Raw genomic sequence first — 24,832 nt, forward strand, 5'->3', positions numbered from 1 at the left:
TCATTTTCTCTGCCATTTGACACCAGGGCCATTAACATGTCATGACTTCACTGGCTAATATGCAGAAATATTCGTAATTTATGCAAAACTTGTGCCTTTTATGCAAAATGATAATCGGGGACAGAGACATGAGTAGATGCGTAATTAGCAAACATAGGAAATGTGAATTAGAGTGAAATGATATTGAGGCTTGTGAATGAAGATTTGGGGTATATATGGGGATTTTTTCTGGGATAACTTAATTTGAAGAGTCATGCACATTGTTTCTAATTTAGTTAATATACAATGCATTACACACCTAAAAATACACATACAAAAGGAAAGCACACATGTAAACGCAAGCAAAGCAGTTTCTTCAGTGCAACAACATTCAATAATGAACATCACTCCAGTCCCCCTGACATATTACCTTAGAAAAGAAGAGAAAGAAATGGAGGGAGAAAGAAAGAAAAAGAAAGAGAATAATTATGCCCTATATTATTCATTAGGGATTTGTCAGTCATAAAGAGCATCATTAAAGTGTGCATTGACAGGCACAGAAAAAGCATTTTAATGACCATGCACAGGGTCGTAACCACCATAGTCATTATTCAATATTCAGTCAATATTCAGAATAGTTGTCAAAGAACTATTTCAGTGGTTGATTCTTTAACTTTGAAATTTGGTACCCCTTAATCTTAAATATTTGCTTACATCCTCCATTTTTATAACACCGTGTGTATCAAATTATAAGCCTGGTGCATCAAAAATAATATAGACCTACACGTTACATTGATGTTCCCTTTGTTAAGGGTTTATAAAGGAGTTCATTAATGGCTAATAATTCATTTACAATACATTATGAATCATTAATATGCGGTTATATCTACATGCATATAAAGGGCAGCTTTTATGTTTTTCAACTTTCATGAACTCACATTTTATAACTGCTTAATAACACTTATTCAACATTAGTTAGCTATAAAAAAAAAAAAAAAAAGTACCTCAATGTAAAACAGACAGATGTAAAGCATTGCCAAGATTACAAAACAATAAAGTTCTGTGATTTAATGGTTATCAGTCTTTATTAAAGATATGCCCTGAGAAGTGTTATTGCAGAGGACTTTAGGTAACTAGGACTAAGTTGGGACACCAGGTCGTGACAAGGAAAGTGACAACAATTGAGTCTCACTTAATCTCAATTTAAACATCTTTTTTTCTGCATTGTGAAATATAAATCATCAATTAGGGCATTTATGTTTTTGATTAATGTAAATATGAATAAGTGTATTTATTAAGCATTTATAACTTGTAAGTTCAAATGCTCCCTATTTGACAAGTATAAATGTCACCCTTCTTATTCATATTGTTATATCTGCATATCAAGGATTTACATTGCGATTGTATATAACTTATTAGTGATTAATAAACCCCTTTTATAAACCCTTAACAAAGGGAGAATTAATGTAGAGTGTTACCCTATTATCTATTACATTATGGACTGGGTTTTCAATGACTGCATCCGTCTTGACTTGCAGTAAGTTTGAATTTAGCTCTATAGCCTACTGTGTGTGCAAAACAAATAGCAAATTGTCTCCTGCTACAGATACATGATAGGAATTATATTTTTTATGTTTATGTTGATCCCCGAAGGATGTTTAAATCCGCTAGCTTTGATGGTGTTTTAAAATGATATACTGTGTATACGAGAGAGAAAGAGAGAGACTGGACTCGGAGTCTTCTCGCAGGACGCATGCGCAGTAGGTACGAAGCTTCTCCGCGTTCTTTTCGGCAGCTGGCGTGAGCTTCTGGAATTCCAACATGGCAGTAGATGTGGTCAGTATTTCTATGCTGGTCAGTCTCTCCAACCCCAACTTGGAAGCATTCCAGAACATCACCGACTCGGAGTAACCCGCATCCCAGTTTAATCTGAACAGGTAAATCTTTGACTTTCTTTGTGTCCACCAGCTGTCCGTTTGTAGCGGAGAGAGAGGCCATGACACTGCACGGACAGCGCGCTCGGACACTCGGACACAGGCCCGAGGAAAACAGAGCGGGCGCAGTTTATCCTCTTTTGTGTTCTGAACACCATGAATTTATGGTAGTTTGAGCACAAGACAAGAACTTTTGTTATTGGAGGAGAGTTTTATGATAGAACAGCATATGTGTGTTGCGTGTCCAGACGAGAGTGACAGAGAGACATTATCACCTATCAGCACAATACAATGAGCCTATGTTATCTTTATAACTCTTCAACGCTCTTATACTATTGAAGGTTTTTTTAAAAAAAATTTTTTTAATTTTTTTAATGACTATTAGAGAACAGCATTGCCAGTGCGTCAGTAGAGTCAGTTTATATACAGAATGTACAAATATTTTTTTTTTAAATAATATTTAAATCAAATGCAAACCATATTTAATATTTATTAAATATGTATTTATTTAACAAGAAAAATAAATATGAAACTGGTAGCCTAAATCTATCAACTTTAAAAAGCAAAGAACACAAGAGGAAGTAAAACAAATAACAATTACAATTAATTAACAATTTCTTAAGCTTTGTATATGGAATTAGGCCTATAAAATATGCAAACACATATTTTTCTGCTTAAAAAAAAAAAATCATTTTCATCTCTCCCTTTCTCTCTTTCTCCACAGTTTGTGGTTCCTGTGGCAGAAGACTTCGTTTGCATGTAGGTTAAATACGAGGCAAGTTCTTGCATGCACTGAAGAAGTCTTTCTATACAAGCTGTGGACATATTTGAAGTGAATAATATTACACTCCCTGACGTCTGTTCTGTCTCTCCATCACCTTGCTGATGTCAAGCAATATGATCAGCGGTGTATATGGTAGGTGATATTTCTCAGTTTAAATATGAAATGCATGCGATAGTAGCGGATTTCATATTATCTTTGTAAACTATTTTTTTTTTAATTGTATTTATAAATATATATCAGCATGCTTATGCATTACTGAAGAGGTTTATCATTGATTGCATCTAGTTATTTGTTTCAGTGGTAATGCATACTGTATGTACACTGTGTCTTCCCGGTTCGATTCACTTTATATATATATATATATATATATATATATATATATATATATATATATATATATATATATTTCTTATATATATATATATATATATATATATATATATATATATATATATATATATATATATATATTTCCTATTTAAGCGCTTTTCCGATCTGTTTCTCATTTGGATATTTCATTCATACTGGTCGTGCAGGACGCAGATTGATTTTCAGCGCTATGATAGTATTTTCCTGGACGCGTCAGGGGAAAGAGAGTCGAGATTGGAGGTTACAGACCGCAATAATGTAGCGGCAGAAAAGCTGTATCTCCGGTCAGTGCGACTGCTGCACGAGCGCGTAATAAATGCCCGCCGCTGGGATTATGGCGGGAAATCAGCCGTGAGCTCGAGGCGCGGCGGTTGGTTAGATGTGCATAATTTGGACTCAGATGTGCTGCGAAATGACAACACTTCATTTTCCAATATATCAGTCCTCCCATTTTCTCTCTGTCGGCCTCTCTTTCTGTCTTTGTCTGCCTGTCTCGCTCTAATTCAGGTAGAGCAGATTGCTTTCGCCTTGTCTGTAGTGTTTGTCCGTGTGAACGTGGGTTCACCGAGCCAGTCACACACAACACATAATAAATATATCAGAAGTTTGATGGGTAGTTGTGAATGAGGAGTGGATGGAAATACTTTCACATGAACAACATTAATCGCTGAGTGACATTTTCTGTTTTCTTCTAGTCCTGTGTGTGTGTGTGTGTGTGTGTGTGTGTGTGTGTTTGTGTGTGTGTGTGTGTTTGTGTGTCTCAGAGGCATCAATCAATGTAAGGCAGAGGCTTTTCTGAGATTTATCTGTATAATGGCAGGAGAGCAACAGATAACACAGTCATGTATATCAAACGCGCAAGTATCTAATTTATTATCTCTCTCTCTCTTCTTTCTCTCCTCTGTCTTTCCTTCCTTCTTTTTGACAGGCAAAGTGCCTTTACAAAGCCAAAAAAGAATAAATTGTCATCATTTACCCATGCCGTTGCAACCCAGCATTGTTGTTTTGTTTTTGTTTTGTTTCACAGAAAGAGATATTGGGCAGAATGTCCAAGTAGCTCTTTTCCATACAACAGAAATGCATAATGATTTTAAATTTCAAGCTCTAAAAAGGACATAAAGCATTTTAGGAATGTCAACAGTACCTAGACTATTTTGTAGAGACAAGCCTCTTCTATTAAAATGAATGGGAGGAATTGGAACGACAAACTGCCAGTGGATGTAGCTGTATTACAGGTAAAAGAGCCAAACATCTTTTAGATACAGACATCGCCTGCCAATCAACTCAAGAACATGCATGCGAATTAGCTAGAGCAAATAGCGTTTTTTGTTGTTGCGTAATCTGAGGTAAAGAAGCACAATTCATGATACAAGTGTTGGCATAATTTACTGCTGATTTAAAATACGTTCTTTGATCATAATCTTGACTAACTGTTTTGAAGATTTCGGCCTTTCTCCATTCAAGGAGCTGTTTTTTTTTAAGCCACTTGGTTACATACACAAATAGATGCCCAGCTTGCCTAGGAGCATTCCAAAGATGGCCGCTAAGTGGACTGACTTGCCTTGAAAGGGACTACTACTTGCCTTGAAAGTCAATACTAAAAAAAACCCCGATTTGGCAGAGGCTATGTGCACTAAGTGTAAAATAGCAACAAAAGACCAAAAATCAAGACGTTATTCACTGATAATCTTCCCATCCACAAATATTCACAAATAAATATTGGTACCATGAAACGATAGCCAATGGCATCAGTGATGTTAAACATGGAGTGGCGTGCCCAAAGACATCATTTTTAATTTGTACATAAGCGCAAATGATTTTTGGGAGTAATGGCAATTTTTATTTTTTAACTATTCCTTTAAGGCTGCTCTGAGGAAATTCTGTGCAGCCTCCAAATTCTGTGTAAAGATGCAATGCAGCATATAATAAAATATCCTGGAATATGCCAGTTCCGACTCATCTCACCCCCTAATATCGAAGGTGGCTCTGAGGCTGCTTTGGTTCTTCTGTGTGAAAAGCTGCTTTATTGTTTCATGCTCTGTTAGTTCAAGTGAAAATGAGCATTCTGTCATTATTTACTCACCCTCATGTCGTTCCAAACCCCTTTACCTCTCTGTGCACATTAAACAGTCTGTGCAAATGAATCTTTTCTTGGTACATACAGCATTGGCCACCAAAAATTATTTGGACATTTCTGGATCCTTAAGTCACACTTTAAAAGATATGCATTGTATTACATTAGACAACAAGTGGAATTTGCAAACATGTTAGACCTTTTCTCAGAACTAACATCACTAGTCTGAGCCAGGTGTCCTATAGCCCCAGGTGTAGTTCACCACATTAACTACAGACGTGCACTACTAACATTTGACAGCCAGAAAGTGTCCAAATACTTTTTGGTCTTAATTTTGAACAGTATGTGTATTGTTTAATCATTTGAAACCTTAAAAATCTTTTTGAGACCTAAAAATACTAATCTTTTTGTGATATTTTGTTTCACAATGCAAAGTGTGACTAAAGTGTGGCTTAACATCTAAAGACATTTAGTATTAGTTACAATAGGAAAGAGTTTGTGTGACTGGCCGAGTTCAGAATGGCATACTACCAGGGCCGTAGCTAGTGGAGTGAAAGGTGGTTATGATTCTTGGGGCCCACAGTTCCATAAACTAATTATAAACGTTCTTTTTTAATAGGAAAGGGGCCCAGAGCAATATACAGTCAGGGGGCCTAGAATACCATGCTACGGCCCTGCATACTACCATACTACAGTACTCTTACTTCTGCCATGTAGGGTTAACTCCAACCTAGTCTCATAGAATGAAAGTTACTATAACTACATTTTTGCTAACTGACTTTTACGTGCTGTGTTCTACGTTTTGTCACAGTTTCCTCGTGAAATTAACGCTAGAGGTGCTGTTTTATTCACTTTCACACAAATCACAGCTACAATGGCTGATTATGACTTTATAAACACTTATTTTTCACACTATTACTCACACACTACATTTACATTTATGCATTTGGCAGACACTTTTATCCAAAGCAACTTACAGTGCCCTTATTACAGGGACAATCCCCCCAGAGCAACCTGGAGTTAAGTGCCATGCTCAAAGACACAATGGTGGTGGCTGTGGGGATCGAACCAACAACATTCCGATTACCAGTTCAGTGCTTTAGTCCACTATGCCACCACCACTCCATACTATGATGTTATGATATCAAAACACTTTTACTATAATGCATAATTTGAAAAACGATACATTTTAACGGTCGTATTACTGACTCACCAACATTTACACACTCATTCCAATGTGATAAGCCTCCACTGTAGCTCACCTGATAGTGTTGGATTTTGTACTACGGTTCGAGCAAAGCCAAGTACGCAAACTGACACAAGAGACGGAAGAGTCATAGAAGTGACACAATATGATATGCTTCATATGCTTCAGAAATCATGCAAAATTATTGGTTAGGTTTAGATGTTGGTTTAGAGTAAGAATATCTGTTTTGTGTCTACCTCTCATTTGATTTTAGGACACTGTTGGTTAGGTTTAGATTAAAGTTTTAGGTTAGGGAGTTACAGTTTACTCATTAAACGTCCATTTAACATTCACCTTAAAAACCTTGTCTAATTACGGCACAATTTCACTTGCTTTTGGCGCCCCCGGCTGAACATTTCACTGGGAAACTGCAGGCAAAATATAATGAAGCATGTAATTTACAAAAATGTTGCCATGGCCACTTAATGTTCATGAGATCAGGCTGGTTAAGTCAGCTTCTCACTATGTCATTGACACCAGTGTAGACTCTCGCACAGTTTCTCCCTCATACTTTATTCCCTCACCTGTCTAATACACACACACATTCTCTCTATCCCTATTATGCAGAACAACCAGTTTGAGTGTGTGCGCTCACATAAGGGATGTCAGAAGCAGACGGTGTGCGGCCGCCCAGCCTGCCCCAGCCCAGTGCTCTGCATTGTGTCTTTAAATGAACACGGTACTCTGTTAATTAGCAGAGGAAAATGGCATGTGGAATTGAATTGGTCATTGACATGCGAGGCGTTCATCTCTCATTTAGTGAGATATGAAAGTGATTTAAGCCCTTGCTATGTCTTTTATGAAGGTTTTAAATAATCAATCTGCAGAAGAGGGAGCGAGAGAGGGAAGCAAAGGAAAGAAAGGGGAAGGAAGTGATGGAGATTGCCTTGTCTGACTTAGATTGAATGTGTCAGAATTTTTTGCATAAAGAATGTTTAAATGACATTGCTCACTCAAATGTTTGATTCAGTCTAATTCATTCGGATTAAGATTCAACTAGTATTGCAAAGAAGAGATTTTTAAATTCTCTTTAAACCATTCCATTTTACAGTTACTTTACACTTTACAGTCACTTGTAATGATGGTTGTGTGACCCATGCAACAACTAATCCAAAGAGATGATTAATGATGTAGATTACTTTTACTTTTTTTTTTACGTATTTATTTTATATGCTAACACTAATACACACAACAGTTCACGTAAACTGATAATATACTATACTTTTACAGCATTTATGAAAGTATTAATTTTTAATATAAAAAGTATATGTTATATGTTAAGTATATGTTAACATTAGTTAATGCAATATGTAGTAACATGAACTAACAATAAATAATAGTATATTCTTAAATTAGCATTGACCAAAATTAATACACCCTGTAAAAAAAAAATAATAATAATAATAATATATATATATATATATATATATATATATATATATATATATATATATTGTTCACTGTTAGTTCATGATACCTAATGCATTAACTAATAATAATAATGCATTAACTAGTAAAGAGTAAGGTGATTCTCACAAAACCTGTCAAGAAAACTTCCTGATCATATTTAACCGCAAATCAAAGTGAAAATAAAAAAAAAAAAAAATACATTTTGAATTATATTTTGTATAAAGAAGATGAAGCCTACATTTAGGGCCATTTAGATTTTGGCATTGTGACATTGATTATTTTCAGGACATTTGCAATTCTCATTACCGTAACTTAAACAAAGACTTAATTATCTTGGCAAAATATAATTTCTAATTTTTTTCTTTTGAGTTTAGAGTAAAATAGAAACCAGGACATTTTCTTCACAGATTTTGTGAGAATCTCCCTTTGTATTTTGTATTTTTTAAGTTTTCATATTTTAGTGGCAGTGATTAAATTAGTGTGCTGACAGTGTGCTGTTCTTTAGCTGTTAGACAGTTTTTTTAATGGTAAAACCCTCAAGGAAAAATGACATCTTTAAATTCATCTCCTTTTAAAGCACGGACGCTACAGCTGCCCTCATTCTGTTTTTTGTGCGTCTCACATCCTGAGCATTTTTATTTTATTTTATCTTTTCTTTATTTTTTTTTTTTTCTCCCAATTTGGAATGCTCAATTCCCAATGTGCTTTTAAGTCCTCGTGGTCGCATAGTGATTCGCCTCAGTCCGGGTGGTGGAGGACGAATCCCAGTTGCCTCCGCATCTGAGACCGTTGAGCGCATTGAGCGTGTTGCCACGGAGACATAGCGTGTGTAGAGGCTTCACGCCATCCACCACGGCAACCACGCTCAACTCACCACGCGCCCCACCGAGAACGAACCACATTATAGCGACTACGAGGAGTTTACCCCATGTGACTCTACCCTCCCTAGCTACCGGGCCAATTTGGTCGCTTAGGAGACCTGGCTGGAGTCACTCAGCACACCCTGGGATTCGAACTAGTGAGTTAGCGAACTCCAGGGGTGGTAGCCAGCGTATTTTTTACCACTGAGCTACCCAGGCCCCATTTTTAAGGTTTCTTTAAAATAGGTCCACTTTTAAAAAGCCATCTCAAGACATGTTCTGTTCCATTCTGTTGCATAGTGTCTACCTGTTTTTGAAGGGGATGAGCACATTTACATGCACACCAATACGCTGGTTCCTCCCAAAAATCAGCTTATTTAAAAAATCAGACAAAGCAAGAAATCTGCGTTTACATGACATTTGAAATAATCACGTTAATCTCTGCTTTTGGCATCAAACTGTGAAGAGACATGCGCTCAACACTTGCGCACATTGGATGAGCCGGTGAGAATTCGGGTAAAGTTGTTTACATGCTGCGTGAAATTGGCGTAATGGGCAAAAATCTACCCGTGTCGACAGGTTTATTCTTAAGCCGTTTATGAACTTACATAGATAAAGGAATGCCATTTATTGGGTTTACATGACCACAGACATTGTCGGCTTGCTAAACATAGAATGTGCATGTAAATGTGCTCAGTGATGTTTCTAATTTAAAGATAAGGTGAACACAAAACCCTAATTAGGAAGGCTTCATTATAACCAATTAGTCGAGTCTTTCAGGCAACCCAACAAACATGTCCCTTGTCACTTTACACTTTAGAAAACTTTTTCACTATACAAAACCAATGTTTGGGTTCTGTCTTAGATGTGACTTTCATAAACCTCTAGGTGTAGAGGCTACGCTCTGTCATTCTTCTCGCTATCACTCCACCTCTCTTTCTTTCTCCCCCTGTATTTCTCTCTCTCTCCTTCTCTCTATTGCAGCACTCAGCAGGCCAGGGCAGAAAGTCAGGCGTTTTGAAGAGAGGACGTTGAGAGTGAATGGCTCATTCACATTAAAGAAGAATTAGAGGGCTTCCACCCTGCCACTCTCACAATGGTCAAACAGCATGACACAACAGGAGAACTGTTCACACAAGCTAACACACACACACACACACACACACTAAAAATCATGGCCTTTGTGTCCAGTAGAAGAGAGTGTGGTTTTGTATTAAATGTATTTTCTGTTTTATTTTTAGATGGTTAATATGATCTTGGTCTATGCAGTACTGTGTTGCAGGTGATGCAGTATTTGGCTGATGTCTAGAGAATAGAGGAGAGTACAAATAGAAGAATAGTATATAAGAATAGGTCACCTTAAAATGAAAATTCTGTCATTCACCCTAATACCATTCAAACCTGTATGATTTTTTTTCTTAATAAACATTGCAAGGCTCAGAACAGACAAAAAAGCAAAGTTGTCGATATGCCTTGTGCACTATATTCTAAGTCTTCTGAAGTTCCCACATTAATCTCTTGTGATGCAAGTTATTAGAATACAAAGTCAATAAACTAGAGAGAGTGTGAGAAATATTTTAACAACACTTAAGTTTGTGCACAGTGCTGAAAGTGACAAGTTAAACACCCAGTTACTCTCAGCTCTAAAATATTTAATCAGATGAAAATTGTTCTTTCTAAGTGTAATCTCTATAAAATTATTTTTTAAAATCCTTATCTGTAATCATGAACAACTGGAAAGGTCATAGAAAAGACATGGAAATATATTAGTCAAAAAGTGTGGAAACTCAGTCTAAAGCCATATGATAGCTTTGTGTGAGGAACAGACTGAAATTTAGTTATTATTCACTGATCATCTTCCCCTCCAACGTAGCTATCAAATCTTATTTACACTTGAGCACATTAAAACCTGGCATAACATAATTGGTCACGTGAGAACCAATGACATTTGTGCAGAGTTTCTCCTACTTTTTTTCTTTGTATGGTGTTAAAGGGATAGTTCACTCAAAAATGAAATTTCTCTCATCATTTACTCACCCTCATGCCATCACAGTTGTGTAGGACTTTCTTTCTTCTGCAGAACAGAAGATTTTTAGAAGATTATCTTAGCTCTATAGGTCCATCACTGATTTATAATATTTCTATATACAGTATATATCATTGAGGTCCATACAATGCAACTGAAAGGTGACCAAAACTCTGAAGGCCCAAATGCAAATAAAGGCAGCATAAAAGTAATCCATAAGACTCGAGTGGTTAAATCCATGTCTTCAGAAGCGGTATTATAGGTGTGGGTAAAAAATAGATCAATATTTATGTCCTTTTTACTATAAATCTCCACTTTCACTTTCACATTCTTCTTTTTTTCTTTTTCTTTTTTATGTGGCGATTCGCATTTTTCGTGCATATTGCCACCAACTTGTTGGGGCTGGTGAAAGGTGGAGATAAAGGACTTAAATATTGATCTGGTTCTCACCCACACCTATCATTTAGTTTTAGAAGATAAGGATTTAACCATTGGAGTCTTATGAATTACTTTTATGCTGCCTTTTTGCTTTTTGGCCTTTCAGAGTTCTGGCCACCATTCATTTGCATTGTAAGGACCAACAGAGATGAGATATTCTTCTAATAATCTTTGTCAGCAGAAGAAAGAATGTCATACACATCTGGGATGGCATGAGAAATGATTAGAGAATTTCCATTTTTGGTGAACTATCCCTTTAAGTTTGTTGCTCTTGTACCAATATTAGAACATGAAGGTTACTAAATGATGACAGAACTTTCATTTTATGGGTGAACTTTTAATAGTAATGAAAGTATGAAGTAAAATAAATAGTGCCCTGTTTGCATTTACACACACACACACACACACACACACACACACACACACACACACACACACTCACACACACACACACACATAGAGCATAAGCATTGCTTAAAATAGACACTACAGCACCAATAAGCTAATGAATATCTTCCTCTAAAACCAACCATTAAAAAATCTTCCTTTAAAGTATGGCACATTGCTGTAAGTGTGTGTGTGTGTGTTTCTACTGTGATAGGCCTTCTCCAGAGAATTTATGGCCAAGGGGTATATTGGAACAACAGAAAATCATTCTCTAAAGCACCAACACACACTCTCTTTCTCTTATACACACAGAAGTACACACACACCAGATCAGCAGCTTTGCGGCTAATGGGATTGTCCAGGTAGTTCTGTACAATAAACCCGAAACGTACAGACAGCATTTGAGAGAACATTCCAGCAAACCATATCTAATATTAGACTTTACAACACATCGCTTTTGTCTTTAGACTTGGTGGGTTTAACACTCAAGAGAAAACCACAACGGAATTTATGTGATTTTGGACCGAATATATTATTTTAATATCTAAATTTGCACCATTAAAAAAGTTGTACACAAAGAAATCAATAGTATTTTCAAAAAAAATTTAAAATCAAAATTATTTACACTCACATCAGATGAAGTTTCCAGCCACATCAGTAGCCTAATAAAACCTGTTTTATTAGTCCAAAATGACTGCAATATCAGCCAGTATAACAAAAAAATTACTGAGTGCACCTTTAAATAAATCACTTTCATCATGTTGAATGGTACTTTATCTTTATGTTGTAGAACAGTCAGTGAGTTGGTGGATGTTAGTGTTCATACATTATAAAGAACCCTTCATAAGCTGCTTTAGGTTGAGACAGGAAATCGCTACACACATCTCAAGAGCTTTGCCTGATGTGGTTTCTAATTGAGGCTTCATTTTACACTGTGTTTTCATCATGTGAGGCTGTTTTATATTCTTGGCTAGTCCTAATTAGTGGTGCTTGCTATTGTTCATTTAGGGTTAGGGATTTTAACAAACTCACGTCATCAACACATACTCATTCTAGACAGTTATGAATGCTATTACTATTACTAATGCTTTTATGTGTGCTATTACTTTTCTAATCAAGACTAGACTCATGATTTTTGCCTGGCAGACAATAAAACAGGTGAAAAATCCTTACAAGTTCAATAAAACAGGTGAAAAATAGACTTACAGTGAAGGAAGGACCCGAGCCATTTCTAGGAAACAAAATATCATAGAAACTTGGGGATGTACTTTTGACTCTAGCAAGTAAACAGCCACCCAGAACACCTCCAGGATCTAGGAATTACCTATCAATGCCCTAACCACCTTTCAAAGAACCCTAGCACCCTAACAAATAACTAGCAACAACCCAGAACACCATAGCAACTCCCTAACAAGCTATAACACACTAGTAACCACCTAGCAATGCCCTAACCACCTTTCAAAGAACTCTAGCACCCTTATAAATAACTAGCAACAACCCAGAACACCATAGCAACTCCCTAACAACAAGCTAGAACACACTGGGAACCACCTAGCAATGCCCTGACAACCATTCAGAGCACCCTAGCAACATCCTAATAACTTAGCTACAACCACTGAGCAAAAACCCTAGCAACTCACAACAAGCAACAACCCAGAACACCCTAGCAACCACCAAAACACAGCCTAAAATGTGCTTACGTATTCATAGAATAGATTGTATATTGTTTATTTGTATCATATATGTTAGGATTGTCGATTTAACGCATAAATTCAGTACGATTAATTATATTAACAAACAAAATGAACGCAATTAATCATGTCCCCGGACGGTAATAAGGAATATTCCTGCCATCAGAGCAATTCATGCTTGAAGTACCACATGTTTTCAGCAGAGGGCAGTAAGCAAAACTCCAGCGGTATAGGCAACGTGCAGCTGTACAGACAGCAAGCCACACTCAGGCTTGCTTGACACTAGAGAAAGCACTAGACAGAGCGCAATTCCGAATGCGGGGATCTTGAGTCATGTTTTTCTAAGTTTCAAATTACGTTTAACTTGATACAGTGACTTAAAAAATGAATGCGACGCAACCTATGTGAGACGCTCCAAAAGCTTCCATCTAACACGTGTACATTGACGCGTCCTTAGAAAAGCCATTTAAATAAATCTGTAATGGACAGACTGACAAATTCAATTGCAAATTGCCAATGTGTTATCTTGAATAATATGGAAATAAACAATATATGTCCTTCTAAAGACACATTTTGTATTGTCTTATCAATGCTTTACTCATCTGCCACAATAATCTAATGCATTTAAATTATCTGAATTATTATATTTATAAAATGTATTATATTTATAATTATTATATATTAAATTATTGTTATTTGAGGGCCTTTCTCAGCAAATATTTATATTGACCTGTTTCAGTGATGTCATTTTTCCCCGCAGCCGCCATATTTGTGACCATCAGCGGAAGGAAACAATGGCGGTGAATGGAAAAACACCTGAAAAACAATATCAAGAAAAACATCAAAAATTGCTTTTGTTCCATGCCAAGTCCCAGAAAAAGTTCATACAGGTTTGAAGACAGCACAAATATTACCAAATTGACCTTTTGCAGACATATAAAGATATTTTATCCATGATTCATCCACGGACACAGGCGAGTCTGATGTGTGACCGGCGAGTACACACACGCCCACCAGTACAGCACCATAAACATCTCTCATTCAGAAGTTACTAAATGTTTTTGTGTTGTTTTCTGGTCTGATTTAGTCACAGTATTAAAAAAAAAAAAAACGTCTGTGATGATCCCGTCTGTATGAATGTAAGAGCTTAATTTAACTCCTGAAGAAGGTTTTTTCGCATCTCACAGTGCATCACAATTAAGGTATATGGAATATTGGTCACAAACATGGCGGTGCGGTCATACTGTGACGTCACATGAAACAGGTCAATATGTGATTGTTATTAATTCAATTAATTAATCTGCATTTCTTGTAATTAATTCTATGAATGTTTTTAATCGATTGACAGCCATAGTATATACATATACACTGATCAGCCACACCATTAAAACCACCTGCCTACTATCATGTTGGTCCATTTTTCCTGCTTCCAACTCATGAAATTCAAGAAGTGACTGTTCACTTGCTGCCCAATATATCCCACCCCTTGACAGGTGCCATTGTAACAAGATAATAAATGTTATTCACTTCACCTGTCAGTGGTTTTAATGTTGTGGCTGATCAGTGTATATACAGTATATCATATATCAAATTTGTGATTGTATAGCAATGCCTTAGCAATCACCCAGAACACCCTAGCAACAACCCAGAACACCCTAGTAACCACCATCAATGCCTGGACAAGCATCCAGAGCAACATCCTAATAACCTACTAACCCTGAACAACCTAAGTAGAACTCCCTAGCAACCGCTTAACAGATGCTTAGCAATGCCACTCAGAACATCATAGCAACCTCCTAAAATGGTCTTACAAATTCAAGTTGTTTTGGAACATGGTAGCTGGATTCTAGCTGGTCCAAGATGGTCATGAGCTGGTCTTAGCTGATTTATGCCCTGTAATTTGCTTTGGTAAGAAAGCATCTGCTAAAAACATAAATGTAACTTTGTCATTTAGGTGTTAACAGTAAAAGCTATAGCTCATATAATGAGTTTAATGGGTGACTTTCAAAGTACTTATTTATTTTGGTTAAAGTTTTTTGAGAAGTGTGGCACCGGTTTTCTAACACTTGTGTGTGTGGGTGTGAGGGAGTGTGTGTGTGTGTGTGTGTTTGCAGTAAGTCCAGCATTTTTCCTATGAGATCACACTGACTGACCTCATGTTGCATGTATTGATCAGGGGGATTTGCTGCTCGATAGAATTGAATGTAATTGGGCAGTTTTTAATTGAGATGGATAGAACATGTAAATTTTGCTCCATCAGTCCAAAATCAATATCCATCTGCTGTAATATAGAATATATGTCTCTTTCTTTGTTTTATATTGTCTGCTGAGTTCCAGCAAAACATTGGACTGTTTTTAATTCTCAAGGCTTTGCAAATCCACTAGGGCTATTTGTTTAATCGTAATCGCAATATGACCTTGTGCGATTATCAAACTGCAAGAGCAGCGATTTAATTAAATAGTCTGCACATGCTGCTCGCTGCTCTTACTGTATGTACAACATTCTGTTCTCTGTGGTGTATTACACTTACTCCAAGCACACATGAGACTCATGATACAGTGAAGAGCGGTTTAAGAGCTGTTCTGTTCTGTCTGTACTGTACTACACATAGGCAAGGCAAGTTTATTTATATAGCACATTTCATACACAGTGGTAATTCAAAGTGCTTTACATAAAGAAAATACAAGATACATAAAACCAATTAAGAACAAGAAATGAGACGCCAATGCAGAAGCCGCTCCACAACCCCCCACAAAAACTCCCACTCAATCTCCATTATTATCATCAAAATTGGTATTATTAAATCTTTGCCCATGACATAATTCTTATATAATTATAAATAATTATTTTTATGTTAATCATATCACACTTCAAATTGCAAACGCAATTCTTTTCAAAATAATCAAAATTAATTTTTTTGTCCAAATCGTTCAGCTCTAAAATCCACTGTACCTCAAAGGTCAAGGTAAATACAATGTACTAAGCCCTTGATCTTCACCTTAGATCACTTTATAAAACTGGAAAACATGACATCAATAATGTGTTTGTGTTAATAAATTGCATTGTGGCATGTCAAACTAAATTATAAAAATTTTTATATATACATTGGGACATAATTATGCATTCAGAAGGTAACAGGGTTGACAGTTTTGTTTTTTTTGTAATTTTGTTTTTTGTACTTTTATTTGACAAGCCTTATGCGCAAGGTAATTAAACTACAAGATGCTTCTTAGAAGAGAATTTAATGCTGATATTTCTACAAATATACACTTTTTAATCATCACTTCTCATCAGTAATACAAAATCATGGTAACAGGGTTGATGAATTAATGTCCCCGACTGATAAACTACAAAACCTGAGATAAAGTGATAAAACAGATTGTCCTTGTAGAGTTTACTTCTTGAAAGAAATTTTGTTTTTTGATTAATGTAGTTCATTACTTTAAAAAAGGTACAAATATGATGCTAAGAAGGTTAACACAAAACCTGGGGACACAACTTTTTGACATCATGACTTTTTAATACTACATGATGTCAACAAATAAAAATATACATTATACAGTATATAGAGAATAAAGACTATATGTCTAGCTTTTATTTCCATATATATTTGTTTTCATAAAAATGTGCATATGCATATTTGTTTTTATACAAATATTTAGATATTAAATATACATATATTAGCTATTCATTTTTATTTGGCCTCTCTCTTTCTTTCTGTCTCTCCTTTTTCTTTCCTTCATTTTCCCCCTCTGTGTAGCCATATGCCAAAGTTCTTAACTGAAGAAAAGCTCTTTGTTTCATAAACTAAAATCTTGGTGCGCTGCTTTGTGATGTGTGGAGTTAAAGCTGAAATGACAGATTCTGTATTTTTAGGGGTAACATCTGTTGTCGGGTTCAGTTGCTAATGCAGAGAGCCACATTATTGATCAATCATTATTACAGTATGCTGAAATATTATGTTCCTGCGTGATGTGTGTGAGTCAATAAAACTGAAAGAGAGATAGAGTGTGTGTAATATGAGGTTCCTTGATTACATTAAAGATCTTTTATTTTATTCATTTGAGATGAAGCCTTCTGCTGTATCTCAGTATCAGACCTTAATGATATCATCAGGGAGCTATTTTTGATGTGTGTGGGGGGTATAAGTATTGTAGTAATTACAATACTCATTAACTATGTGCAAGCAGGTATGTGTCTTAAGGATTAGAATCGAAAAATGTATTATATGTACATATATACAGTAGTATATAATAAGTACATAGATGAAGTTGTGTTTGCCTTTCCATGATAATCTAAAGTAATATAATAATTCAAACTTTTAATTACTTAAGAAACTAGAAAAAACAACAACAACAACAACAGAGAGAGAGAGAGAGAGAGAGAGAGAGAGAGAATATATATTTAGTAACAAGTAGGAGAGAGGGGAAGGAATAAGAGTTGGATATGGTGTAGAGTCCACTTGGCAAGACTAATAAAGTGCTATATGGTAGTCTGGGGGAATACTACGTAATTGTTGGATATAGTCCAGAAAAGGTTTCCATTGACGATAAAAGTTTTTCAAAGAACCATTTATTGTGTGTTTTATTTTCCAGTTTGAGATTTTTCAGTGTGCCTTTTTCAAATGATTCCCAATACAATGCATGTAAAAGGGGGATGAGTTTAGTTGCACATTTCTTATAAAAGTCAGGTGGGAATCCATCTGGGCCAGGCGCTTTGCCGCTCTGCATGGATGGAGTCTATCGCTACCTCTATTTCCGCTGCCGAGAGAGTTTGCTCAAGGTCAGAGCTACTGGTATGGTTAATCTGTGGGATCTTCAGTGACGCAAAAAAAGTAACAAAATTCACAGGGTCCGGTTTAGATTCAGAGTTATAAAGTGTTTGATAAATGCATTTCATTTGGTCATTAATAAGATTATTGTATGAGGTTATTTGGCCTGCAGTTGTCTTTAAGGCATTATTCGTACGTAAGTCAGCTTGTTGCCGAAGCTGAGAAGTCAGATCCCATCGTAGGTTTTATGAGGACGGCAATAAACAAAGCATAAAGTATGCTTTGTTTATCGCCATCCTCATAAAACCTACGATGGGATCTGAGTAGCAACCCCTCTGCACTCTGCATGGTCAATAAATCAAATTCTGTTTGTAGTGTGAGACGCTTCTTATGAAGTTCGGGTAACAGATTAATTGAAAGTTGCATGTCATTTTGGAGGATTGATAAAGTAAGGTTAGAGATTTTAAGTGTGTTAGTTTTATTTCTGTGAGCTGTGTAAGAGATAATCTGGCCACGGATAAATTCTTTAAATGCCTCCCAATGAGTTGAATGAGAGGAGTCTCAGGGTTACACTGAGTAAACAAATCAATCAGAAATGTACAAAGTCGGAAAGGAGAAGGGGATTCAAATGCCAAAACCTGCTCCAAGTAGTATTTGGGGGGAAAAAATCCAAGTTTCAATGGGGCATGATCAGAAAATAACAATACTTTGATTTTCACAATTTTTCACAGAGCTAAGCAGGGATGAGTCAACAAAGAAATAATCTATACGAGAAAAATAATTATGAACTGGGGAAAAGAAAGAATAAGTTCTGGAGGTGGGAAATTTGAAGCAACATGGATCAATATAATTATGGGTTTCCAGAAAATATTACAAAACTTTAGCAGATTTAGACAGAGAATAGGGCTTTTGGGAAAAACGGTCAAGGTCAGGGTTTGTAACTAAATTAAAATCCCTTTCTATTATTAATTTATGTGAGTCCAAATTCAGTAGTAAGTTGAAAAATTTGTCATCATCCCAGTTTGGGGAATAGATATTGAGAAAAGTTGCACAGGTATTGTAAAGTAGACCAGAGACCAGTACAAACCGCCCATTAGGATCAGAGGTACTGTGAGACACAGAGAAGGGAACATTCTTGTGGATAAGAATGGCAGTTCCTCTGCTTTTTGAATTAAAATTTGAATGTAAAAGCTGCCCAACCCATCCATGTTTAAATTTAAAATGAGAAAGATGAGTGTCTTGGAGAAAAGCTATCCCAGTATCTAAATGTGAAAAGTGTTTAAATATCCTATTTCTTTTGATAACATTATTGATTCCTTTAAGATTCCAACTCACCAAGTTAAGGGAAAGACCTTAGTTGCTAGACATCATATAGAACCTATTTTGAATTATCAGTAATTTGGTTCTGCCAATGGGAAAGGATAAGAGAGAGAAAAACAGGAAGAAGGGGCAAAAAACAAAAAGTAAAATAAAATACAATTACAAAGACAGTAAGAACGTAAAGAATATCTATTGACAATAAAACATATTTTGCTACAATATGTATACTCCACCTCCCCAACTGAGGTAACGTAACCCTCCCCAAAAGAACCTATACCTGTTTGCATGTGCATAGTGTCATGCAGAGAGATTGCGTTCCTACCTTAGATATGAACAGTCTAGCAAATAAAGCAAACTAAGTTTAAGTTGGACAAAAAAATAAATAAAAAAATGTGATGCTAAAGATGAACAGTGGTTAATGCACTATTAAACAAAATAGTCTTGCATATATACAATAATGTCAAGTGTCTCTGTTTAGAGTCTGCCCATAAGTGAGCCAAAGTATCTGAGCCATATTGCGGTAATGTTGAGATGAAAGGATCTCTGGGAAATGTAGTTCCAGGCTTAGCAGTGTGGTGTAACATCAATTTAATGTGCAATCCGTGAAAACAAACTCAGTTATACCAGAATAAGTAAAAAAAGGGTGGGGCGTTGTAGTAACATACCACAGTCGCCAGAGCCGTTTATAATCCTTAGGGCTGGCGAAACACATTTAATAAAGTTATCAGGAAACGTAAAGTAGCTGGCCAGCCAGCAATCCCATTCAAATTATAGGTTAGACTACCCTTCCTTTAAAAGCAAGAAAGGTTGAAGAAATTGAGTGGTAAATAACAACAGACCTGTATAACGTTGCCACTGCTGATTGTGAAAAACAAAAACAATAATGTTCTATTACCAACACTTGTAAATTATAGGTGCAAACAATCATCCAACAGAATTGTCTGAAGTATATGAGTGCGTTATAATTACTCTCCTACGGCTAGTATTATGTGACATGAAGTGCTTGTCCATGAAGGCAATGGCTTTCGCTGGAACCGTGAAGGTCACTTCTCGTTGTTAGAAGTGAAGACCAGATGGGCTGGGTGGTAAAGACGGAAGGAGATGTCAGCTAAATGGAGTCTGCGCTTCGCTTCATTAAAAGAAGTGCGGAGCAGTGCCACTTCGGGGCTGACATCTGGGAAGAAGTGGATCTGGATGGAATTGGTCCTCGATGTTGGCTGGCTAGCCGTAGTGTTAGCTCACAAACTCTGTAGCTGTGCATGCGGACAATTAACGGCCTTGGTCTTACCCCTGGTGGAGGCTTCGGAGTGGAAGAACGGTGAGCTCTATCCACTTTTACTTCCATATCAAAAGCCTCAGCGCCAAATATCTCCAGTAACAGGGTCTTCACAAAGTCTGTTGATCTTGGCTGTTCAGCTGACTCCGGCAAACCCACAATCCGAAAGTTTTCCCTGCGAATATAGTTACTTAGGTTAGCTGGGTCACTTTGTTTTGGAGCTCGGCCATGTTATCACCCGTAGTAGAAAGGGAATTCTCTACTCCCTGTATTCTGATTTCGTGGTCAGTAATAGATTGTTGTGAGTCTCCAGAGTATCACTGCATGTTTTCTGAAAAGCCTCAATGGAGTCAAGGTTTTCCCATCACAATTTATCTGTTGCCTCTTGAAAATAGCTGTGGCTAATCCAGATTCATTGTAAGTTTTAGCTGCAGATGCTCCGGTCGATGCAAGTGCCTCCTTTGTCTTTTGTCCACTCTTCGGCATCACGTACCTTCGCAGTGTTTATTGTAGCACTATATAAAAGATGAAAACCAAAGGAAAACGTACAAATAACAGTTTGCAAAATATAAACTTTAAACGTGTGTAGGAGTATGTAGACATATAGACAACATGTCTACTCAGCTTCTATGCTCACCGGAAGTCAGTACAGCTGAATTTAAACTTCACCATCAGCTCATGCTGTGAAATTAAAGATTGTGAAACAGTTCAGATAGCTACTAGTGTGCTCAAATCTAGATTTGTTCCAGGAACAATAAGTTAAATTGTTAAAAAACGTAGAACCTTCATTTTACTGTTTTCTATTACTACTGGCATCTGCGATCTCTTTTTATCTCACTTAATAAAATAATTTAAACTCATCAGTATTTCATGTCTATTGGCTTATTTTGTATTTATTTAATAAGTAGTTGCGTAATATGCACGATAATGGACAGTCAGACAATCCTTATTGCAAAATAAACCATGACAGGGTGATCAGGATTCCTTACATATTATTATTCATTTTTGCTAAATTAATTAATGTCTTTAGACAAGATAAATATGTAGAATTAGTCATTCGTAATTTGTAGCAACTGCAGATGTATTCTAATAATGTTAATTAGCCAAAATTACTCAAATTGTCTCTCAGTGGTATAATTTTGTACCACACTTTATTTCTATTGCCTTGGAAATGAAGAGGAATAATTATATAGAATATATATATACAGAAAGGCTGTTCCATATTGTAGAGTGCATCTAAATGCGTTCAGCATGAGACGCGGATATAAACACGGAGACAGTGTGCAAATGCGAAAGTCGTATTACGGTAGTTTCCTGTTGAAATAAACACCAGAGATGCTACAACAATGACTTTTTTTCACTTTCACACTAATCATAAGTAAAACGGCAGATTAAGCCTTCAGCAATTGAGTTTTTAAGATCTCCTTTTCTTGTATGACACTATCGGTTATGTTTAGGTTTAAGGTTTAGGCTAGGGATGTTGTTTTTTTTTTATTTAAACTCGATAGAGCATTTACCTTAAAAACCTCATGTGTTCAGGAGAACATTTAGCTCGCTTTTAGCGCCACACAGTGGACGTTGACCTCAGAGCTGCTGAGATACATGTAATGAACTATGTAATATTATTTTTTGCAAAAATATTACCACAGTCTTGTAATTTTCATGAGATCATGCTGGCTTGATTCGATGTAAAAAAAAAAGGTTTGTTTTGGTAATTGTTTTTTTTATATATTTCTTTGGCAGGCGTGACAATGCAGTGGAGCCCTGAGCAGTCACAGTGGGCAAAGCAACACTATGACATCACCTCCACCACCCATTCACCAGGGCACAAGATTGAAGCTCTTAGAGATCCAAGGCTAGGTTCGTCCTCGGCTGCAGCATTCCAGCATTCATGGGCAAACGACGACATTTCTGCACTGACTGCATCTAACCTGCTTAAGAGGTATGCAGAGAGGTATTCTGCCATTCTGGATCTACCCTGTGATAGTGGACTGATTGGATATCCAGATGCTGCCATTTCCGTTAGCGTTAGTGGACCAGGTGTTGTGAATAACGTCCCGCCTCTTCTTAATGGACAGAAGGTAGAGGCAGAGCCATGGTTGGACAGTGTGTATACTCCACTGGGTTGTGTACCTGAACTTCTCCCTAAAGCATCATTAAGTGTGTCAGACGTATCTGTGAGTGTGTGTAACTCATCGGTTATAGGCAGTGGGAGTCTTCCAGACCCTTGTTTCTCCTGCAGAAGTTGTAACAGTCAGTCCGGCAACCAGGAATACAGCAGCACGCCCTATAGTGCTTCTTACCTGCAACCTGTAGGCACATACGGTGGCTCTTTCTTCCACCCCACCCCTTCCCATTCTAGTCTGATTCCAACCTACAGTTCTAACACTTCGCCTAACCTTGCTCCATACAGTTACCCAAATTCTCGGTACCCTTCGCAGGCTGTCCTTCCTGCTGGCTACACCCCTCCTCCACCTCCCTCAGCATACCTGCCAACAGGCATAACTCCTCCAAAACCTCTTCCACCTATGGGATACTCATATCCAGCCACCAGTCTTAGAGGTAGTGTCTCTGAAAGTGATGCTCCAAGTGCATCTAGCCTTCCGAAGGCCTATTACCCATCAACCCAGGGAGAGATTGGAGTGTTTGAGGAATTTGATTTTGGTGGGAACTCTAATTCTGACTCTAGTTCTGAAGGAAGCCCCCTCTACAGGCCATCAGGGGATGGCACAATGGACAAGGATACCGGATTCCGCCAATCAGCAGATGTCACGTCATCTTCATCATTCAAGGCAGCCAATCATGGAGACTCTCATAGCAGCTTGGAGTCTCTCACAGAAGCCATGAGTGGACCGAACAATGGTACATCTGGACAGCACTTCCCCACTACCTCAACTTCTGTTGTCACATCTCACCAATATCTCTGCACTGACACAAGCACACCCTGTTGACCCCCAGGCTCACACTCCACCCCAGTACTTGAGTTTGTGAAGTGTGAGAGATCCCCTTTTATACCAGAGTTGGAAGGGAGGGACTTGCTCAGAGCCAAAGTGTAGGGGCTCAGTCCAAGGTCCTCAAAGCACAGCTGCAGCAGGGGAATTCTGTCTGGAAGTTCAGGTAGGGAGTTGTTCTGATAGCTGACGAGGGGCTCTAAATGACAGGAGTTGCATTTCTCCTTTCCCTTACCTGGAATGTGAACAGTGACGTTTACGGCCCTTCAAGCCGAGCCTAACAAATCATTTCAAGATTGCAAGAACTGACCTACTCCTTTAGATGGTTATGGAATGGACAGACCGATATATCCTCCAGGACAGACACATATTTCTAAGATGGGAGAGTACAGCAATGGAATTTATATGTCTAACAGATGTGTTGTGGCTGCCAGTTGAGACAAGGAACCGCAGTAACAGATGCAGCAGTTAGACTCTAGCTACGGTAGACTATATTGCCATGGTGTTCATTCTGTGTATGTATGTGTGTTTCTGGCTTTATAATGGTTATTTATGTGGTGAGCTTTAATTGTGAATCCAGTTCCCCCATTTCTACTGGAGAATTGACAAATCTTGGCCATTTAAAGAAATTTTGTGTGCGTGAGTGAGTGTTAAAACCTCAGGAAAGTGCTTGTTTGATAAATGTGTGTGTGTGTGTGTGTGTGTGTGTGTGTGTGTTTGTGTGTGTGTGTGTGTGTGTGTGTGTGTGCGCGCGCGCGCGTGTGTGCATGTGTGCATGTGTTTAGTAGGAAGAAGGTGTTTTCACACATCGTCCTTAGAAAAGAGCCCAATTTAGTAAACTTCATTGAATCAGGTGGTCAAAAACAAGCAAATGACACTCTTTCTGTTTGTTAATCTGTTTGCACTTACACTGCATTTAAAAATAGGACACATATCTTTTGCCCTAGGATTATTTTCACAAATCAAGATGCAAAATTAAAATACTTTTAAAATACCACTATCTTTACTTGTTGTGCCCAGACATCTGTATGTAAGCCATTCATACTGTATGTTGAAAAGAATAAATACTGTGGCACTTTTCTGAGCAGCCAAACATGACAACATTGGCTGAACTTATGTCATGAGTTGTAGGTGGGGCTACCTGTTTGCAGACCAATGACAGACTGGCATGTTTAGGAAACCTGTTTGGAAACAGTCATTAGTAGTGCTTGATTTAGCACTATTACTATTGCTCTGAGCTTCACACAATTTTTCTTCTTTTGTACTTTCGGCACCTACCTCGTCCTGCACCTTTTGTGCTACGGACATGGATAAT

The 24,832-nt window shown here is 37.2% G+C and overlaps 1 protein-coding gene across 1 annotated transcript; it reads left to right on the forward strand.

The window, feature by feature from the left end:
• Positions 1–1,774: 1,774 nt before the first annotated feature.
• On the forward strand, positions 1,775–23,517 carry LOC127449531 (fidgetin). Its single transcript, XM_051713018.1, has 3 exons — positions 1,775–1,916; positions 2,638–2,829; positions 22,310–23,517. The coding sequence occupies exons 2-3, from the start codon at positions 2,799–2,801 to the stop codon at positions 23,515–23,517; spliced, it is 1,239 nt and encodes a 412-aa protein (XP_051568978.1). The 5' UTR covers positions 1,775–1,916; positions 2,638–2,798.
• The last annotated feature ends 1,315 nt before the right edge of the window (positions 23,518–24,832 follow it).

Source organism: Myxocyprinus asiaticus, chromosome 12 (genome assembly GCF_019703515.2).
Source record: "Myxocyprinus asiaticus isolate MX2 ecotype Aquarium Trade chromosome 12, UBuf_Myxa_2, whole genome shotgun sequence".
Taxonomy (NCBI): Eukaryota; Metazoa; Chordata; class Actinopteri; order Cypriniformes; family Catostomidae; genus Myxocyprinus; species Myxocyprinus asiaticus.